The sequence below is a fragment of the Morone saxatilis genome, unplaced genomic scaffold (assembly GCF_004916995.1).
Source record: "Morone saxatilis isolate NCDOM2014 unplaced genomic scaffold, NCSU_SB_2.0 Contig2, whole genome shotgun sequence".
Taxonomy (NCBI): domain Eukaryota; kingdom Metazoa; phylum Chordata; class Actinopteri; family Moronidae; genus Morone; species Morone saxatilis.
Window position 1 is genome coordinate 13,335,229 of NW_023339762.1, and position 7,008 is coordinate 13,342,236.

General features: G+C 40.1%; 1 protein-coding gene across 2 annotated transcripts in view; it reads left to right on the forward strand.

Moving 5' to 3' along the window:
* The window catches only part of cd82b (CD82 molecule b), a 19,852-nt gene continuing 12,844 nt past the window's right edge, over positions 1-7,008 (forward strand). Inside the window, exons 1-4 of one of the 2 annotated variants that reach the window (XM_035664945.1) lie at positions 16-141; positions 1,186-1,306; positions 5,416-5,488; positions 6,626-6,698. In XM_035664945.1, the coding sequence (XP_035520838.1) occupies positions 5,426-5,488; positions 6,626-6,698 (136 nt within the window). In that variant the 5' untranslated portion in view covers positions 16-141; positions 1,186-1,306; positions 5,416-5,425. Of the gene's footprint in view, positions 142-1,185; positions 1,307-5,415; positions 5,489-6,625; positions 6,699-7,008 lie in introns of both variants that reach the window. The other variant, XM_035664944.1, reaches the window with a different exon arrangement.

Below are 7,008 nucleotides of genomic sequence, written 5' to 3' on the forward strand. Positions count from 1 at the left end.
CTGTAGGCGTGTGAACCCAGACACACAAAACACACACAGCCACAGTTCTTGTTTCCCAGCCACGGTTTAGTCACACAGAAAGCGAGCAGAAGACGGTCGACCTCTCAGGTAACTTACAACCGTTGGAGAAGAAGTCAAAAAGTAAGTTTTCGCTACGTTAACCGTGTTTATACATATATCTAGCTAGTAATATAACATGAGCTATGCCAGAGTATGTGGTAGCGTTGGTAATTTGTCTGTAGCTAGAAAACGGTCTGTCTAACTCCAGAACAAGATAAAAGCTGTTGGTAATTGATAAAATGTCTAACGTTACTAAAGTATAGCAGAAAGTTAAGGTCACAGCCGTTGGCTAGCGTTCGCTGCGTTGACTGAAAAGACGTTAGTTTATGGTTGACGTAAACGTTCGATAAAGCTTTGAACTGACCAACGGTAGTAACCGAACTGGTTTGGTTCGATAACCGTTGTAACGTGTCGAAGTTGGTCAACTTTACTGTCAGTTCGTCCTCCTGTTTGTGAAACAAGGGCTAATAACTTAGAAAAGTACAGTATTATTATTATTATCATTAGTACTGTATAGTAACGTTAGCAACCTGTCGGCTCAACCTCGAGGGAATATGTATGCAGTCATTTTTAAACTGGTTTAACAGCAAACATGTGATGTGTGGCATTAGTATTGTGATTATGAGTTATTTACAGGTTATTTTCCCTTACTTTTGGACTGCCTAAACACAAAATAAGCAAATGAAAACAAGATAAAATAAATGTCAATAAGAAGTATTGATGCAAGTAAGTTAAAACAAACACTGTAACCGTTGAAAAGAAAATTAAAACAGGATGAATTGAAAGATTTTAGCATTAAAAATGTGTCCTCTGCTCAGTGAAAGAAAAACGGATGTATTTTAACATTGTAATCCTGTTTAATTAATAATCCCCATTTTTACACCCATCTTATTATGTCTTTTTTTTTTGTAACTATTGGATTTCAGTACCTTTTTTTTTGTATTCTGATTACATTACTCAGTTACATGTAACTCTGCTACTCCCCAAGCCTGGTTATTTCTTTGCTGTTGGTCTTTAAAGAATCTGCAAATGTTAAAGCATATATCAAGGGACCATAATATGAAGTACCTCTAGGATTAGCTTCATGTCATTATTATTAAAGAAATTAACCACACAATGTCTCAGGATAACCTCCGCGGAGACCTTTCCTTAGTGATGGAGCCATCAACTTTGATGTGCAGCTGGTTGACAGGAACAAGGTTGTGAGCTGTACAGAGCTAGTCCTGTGGCAGAACTGAAAGAAGCAGTAAGTAAGGGGCCTAACCACCACACTGAAGGCAACATCCCATTGCCACACTGCTCTTCAGGTGCAAGGTTTTTAGAAAGGTTGCGGTTTACGAGCAGAAATGCATGTATATTCGTAGGCAGCATAACAAGCAAAATTCACTCTCAACTTTCTGTTTTTCTCTCCACTTAAGTTTCAAACTGCAGAAAATTCAATCCATCAATAATTCAGTGACAGGATTTGAAATGGTAATTTGTTATGTAGAAGTTTGCTTTTGGGTTTTGCAGATTGGCCATCATCGTCATTCAATGGGACACGTTAACCCTCATAACACATCTTGAAAAGAGAGAAAAGCTCTAGGTGGTTTGATGCTGTGAGGCTATGCGTGAATGAATCCTCATATTGCTGAATCCATTGCAGAGTCCGCTCAAAAAAAGTCCAAAAGATTGCCCCTGTCGCTGAGAGCTAATGGTTTCATCCTGTCACCAAAGCCACATCTTTTCCTTATTTGTGTTTTATATCATGAAATAAATACTTTAGTGCTGCTTGGTTTTAGCTGACCAGACTGAGAAAGCAATTTCAAGTAGATTTGCCTCTGGTAGCTTGTAATAGTTCATTGTTTTTTGTGTATAGACACAAAGACTATTAGTAATATCTAGTAGTAACAACAACAAGTTGTGCTCTGTTTATTCTTGTCATCACACATGCTTCATCATTTCCACTGGATGATGGGAAGTTACCTGGCTCTAAAATGTCATACGGTAACAATGACAAAATGGGAAATCCCCTTCAACCCCCTGGAAGTTATTGAGACTAATAGCTTTTTTCCTATAGATGTTTTAGAGTTAAGCTGTTTCATCTCACTCGAACAACGAAGCTAATTTCTTTTAGTTTCGTGGTAAAACTGCCACTGTAGACAATGAGTTACATCCTGTCTGTACAGAAGGGGTAAACAAAATTGTTTGTTACCGATGTTAAAGCAGGCAGTATTAAGGGCTTTGGTAGCAGGGTGGTGTGGGCAGGTTCCTGCCAGAGCGATGGCTGCACAGATGTGTTAAATGGGTCATATGTGAATATGATAGGAGGATGGAGGTTGGCACAGAGCTGGAGTTGATCCATGCTGCGCCATTATAGACAGTTTAGACCATCTGCCACTAATGCTGTGTTTATAATCACACTGTAGCACCTTTGTTCAGTGGACAAACACTGAACACTTCCTTTACTGCAATATCTGTTTGATACTGAACACACCTTAGGCCAAACCACAGGGAGGAAAGTGGGGGCTACACAGGGGAAAACTGCTGTATGAACTGAAGTCACAGTTTTTCTTTTCTACACGTGTTTTTTACACCGTAAGCCTGAGCTTCGTGTTTATACCATTTCAGATGAACTACACTGTGTTTTGATTTGAGAAGCATTATAAATGGTAGCTGTTATACAAGGTCATATTGGCACTGTTACTTGGAATTGCTGTTCTCTGCTCTGCTTTGAATTTCCATTGCACTTTCCAGTCCTTATTTTCACCTCGGAACAGATTTGTCATTGGCTTTCAGGGAGTTCAGTCTGACTAGTTTTGTCTAGGTAGGTTCTGTGATAATATACCCCTAAAGGAGCCCCACAGCTTCCAGTATGTGCTCAATGTGTGAACCTACAGGGCTGAAACTATATTTATACTTTGGCTTTTTGCTAACCTCATTATACTCAGTTGGCTGCCCTCTGTTAACCTATTTTATTTGTTGTTTGAAAAATATAGTAAGTAGCATTTGAGGCGTTGTTAGGAATGGTTCTCGGCTCAGTCAACAAACAGTGTTTGTCATAACTAAGCCTTTTTTAATCTGCACGTCTGCTCACCATCTAGATATAAAGACCAACAATCTCCTTTAAGGATTATCTACTTTGCAGGGGTATCAGCTGTGTGGTTTGGGCTTTTACTGTGTTCAGTTTTGTAAACATGAAATTGTGCTGGTATTTAGGTTATAAAGTATGTTAATAGTATACTGTAGGTGGTAAGTATGAGTAATATTAACCCTAGCCGTCTTTTGACAGGCCTTCTCTGCAGGTACAGCTGAAACCCAGCCATGCATGTTGAATCAGAAGGATGTAAAGTATTTACATGTCAGTGTTTGCATTTGGTTACTTTAAATAACTGGTGCTCTTGTGATGGTTCTCAGCAGTTCAAATTGCATTACTTGCTGAATCCAAACTTTCAGTGTGTTATTGATGCTATCAATTGACCCTTGAATCTGATTGGGAAGGTTAAATTAGACGATAAAAAAGCTATCTATATCATAAAGCTGTATGGTAATAATGTGTTAATGCAGTGTTGCTTTAATCAGCAGGTAAAAGTAGCAGTAATTAGAAATAAACGGCCAGCAGAGAGCATAATACGATATTTAGATGGGTGGTGTTCTTTTTAAATACCCTGTTTCATATTTAAATTGGGCTGCAGTTTGTTTCCTGTTGCCGTCATACATATACCATATTGCTTGGGTATTATTGCTTCACATTTCCCTTGCGTGTGTACACAAACACGCCACTGACTGACGGGGAAGATAAGAGTCTGTCAGATATCAGATGTGACTGACAGAGCAAAGTAAGTTGAGTAATACAACATATCAGTCTTTGTAGAAACTGATGTTATTTATTGTGCTTCATTTTAACTTGCAGTAAATAAGCAGTTGCTCATTACACAAGTTTATTTTTTAGCGCCATGTCCATGTCTTAAGTCAAATCACTAACCAAGAAATCCACCATTATGAAAAGATTATGAACATGAAGACGACATAGGAACAAAAACAAGTCAGTGTAAAATATCTTATCTCATAAAATCTTTTAAATAATTGTAAGTATTTACACTGCACCGTAAGTAACTGCACCCCTATATTCAGAAAAATAACAGACAGTAAACACAAGGTCATGGGTTTTTGCTTCCATAAGTAGTATACGGTTTAAAATAGAACTAAATACAGTTTATTATAGACCCAGCCATTGGGAAGAACCTACAGTTTTGATGTAAAAGAGACAGGGAGAAGAGAACAGCTTGTCATCTGATATACGGGGAGTTGTCTTTATAGGATATTTTCAGACTCCTCAAATAACCACAATGGCTGGTTGTATTTTGAGTGAAGGAAAAGGTCTGGTTTTGGTAAATATTTTCTTTGGACTGGTGGAGCCCAGGCTGAACCATGTTGCCAGAGAGTTTCATAAAGTGTCTCTGCTGTACTGTATGTGTGTTGCAGTTCTGGCCTACAGGTGTTTCCTCAAAGGAACATGTTACCCACAGCAAAGTCACTGGATGCAGTCATATGTGTAGACGTGTGAACATGGGAAACACAAATGTCGATGAGTGATAGGTTAACTGATCAGTGTAACATGGCCAAACTTAAAATGTCAGACAGCTATAGTTGTCGGCTTGCTTTGAGGGTCATAAGTCTGTTATGTGGTCACATGACATCAGCCAGACCTATTGAATAATGGCTGGATGTGGTTTTAAATAGGATGCTCTTTTTGTGCGTTTGGCTTGAAATTGTTCATAAAAAATACCGTAAAAACACAGTTTCCAACCAAGCTTGTTGTTGCTAGTAAACACAATTGTAGATGAGTCTGTTTTCCTTCTGTTTGTGATGCCATGCATGCCTAACCACATGCTGTCATGGTCTCCACTTTTGTGGTGGTCTTCACTCCAATCTGTCTCCAGGGTGGTTCCTTGTGTTTGTCACGAGTAAAACTCTTATTTGTTAACAAAGTTGCTTTCTAAAGCTGTCATAAAACCTAATATTTTAACACAACGAGCCAATTGTTGTCTTGTAAAAGTGGGGATTAGAGCAGGTCTGTTTGAGACGGGGAGAAACATGGCTGTTGAAAATGAATTAGGCTGATGGTGTTGCTTTGAAGATTAGAGCCGTGTTTAATCAGGAACCCAACTGTGCAGATTTTCCAATGTCCTGTTCTGGGGCTCACTAACTATTAAAGCAAGGCTATCTCAAGTGTGGCGGTCTTTGCTTTGTTTTTTATATCTTTTCTACATTTTGCATCTGGCTTCCCTTTTCATCTCACACGCCCACACTAGGCTGCGATATTTCCATCTGATGTTTAATTTAACCAATACACTGTTTACTTCTGTCTTCTAGAAGCACAACCATGGGGAAAGGATGCATTACAGTCACCAAGTACTTCCTGTTTCTCTTCAACCTCCTCTTCTTTGTAAGTAATCTCATTTCTTCATCAATGTTTGGTGGCCATGCTGCAGTAACTGCACATGCACTGTCACAGTCATGTCACATGACCTCCACTTTGTCAGAAGCATTCACCCATGATAGAAAGATAGGTATGCTCCTTCAGCTGAATCAGACTCTCATGACGCATTGAGACGGTCTGATGCCTTTCAGGAGTTTTTATTCGAACAAGTGTCCTTATTCAAATAGCAGAGATTAGTGGAGATACATAAGGAAATGTCACTGTGACTCTGCCTGAACCCCTTCTACAGAATACCTCAGCACAGCCAGGTCTAAACAGGCAGATGGTTTCTATTTGTTTCCTCTTCTCTCACACTGGGCACAACATAAAGTCCAGGGGTTGATATTACCCCAGACTCCTAAAACTGCCTCTGCGAGGGTGTCCAGACTTTTCCAATGAGTCTGTGGCCGTAAACCTGATGCAGAACCTTTTGATGTGAACCCTCAACTGGTGTCTAATAGGAAGCGTGTGTGTCTGTGTCAGTGTTTGTCCATGTGGACAGATTAGACTAGTGGAGGCTCGGGGAAAGCCAGGAAGTGGTGGGCTAATGATGACCGCCGGGAGCTCAACAGTCCCTCTAAATGAACAGCTCTTAACCAGTGCTCTAATGACTGTTGTGGGGTTGGGGAGGGGTGGCGGTCTAAGTTGGGAAGCTGGTGAATCAACAGAGGCTCTCATGTTTTTCCCCCACTACAGTGCCCCACAACTTCTAAACAAGGGCCCTCTTAATTATACAGAAGTATACAGAAGAAGGGTACAACTGTAAAACTGAACATTTTCTGAGGCTTTCAGATGCTAGTAACCAAATGTTCCGGTCTAGAGGTAATGATTCTTATCATTTGTTTTCTTCTTTACCCTTTCTTAACACTGAACAGGATATTGAAGTAAATTGTGAGAAAAAACAGCAGATTCCCACCACATCCTTTTTCCTTCTGCATGTTACTGTGAGAGAAACTGACAGAGAGAGGAGTTAAGATCTGATTAATCCCAGATGTGACGGACTGAGGAAGCAAAAATAAGGCCCTTTGTTTTCGACACACTAGGACAGAGTCTGTCTACTTGCTGAGACTTGGTGCCTGATTCTTTTCTGTCTCTCCTCCACAGATCTTCGGAGCATTGATCATGGGCTTTGGCCTGTGGGTCCTTTTTGATAACCAAAGCTTCATTGCTGTTCTACGTAAGTTTTGTAACACACACACACACACGCACAACCACAGTCCTGCTGCCACGTCCTTTAGTGATAACACTCAGGTCAGCAAACATTAAGAACTTTTGCCACATGTCAGTTCAGCTATCCTGAGCACAGTGGGTGTGGAAGTAGAGATTGGACAGTGTGCTTGACAAATCCTTAAACCTCTGGCCTACTCTGCGTCGCTTATGTGGATTTTATCCCATAGGACTGATTTGCAAGGAACCACAAAGGGATGTCTGCACCAAACCAAAAATGTGACTTAATGACTTCCTTAGCAACTCAAAAGCTGCCCTGT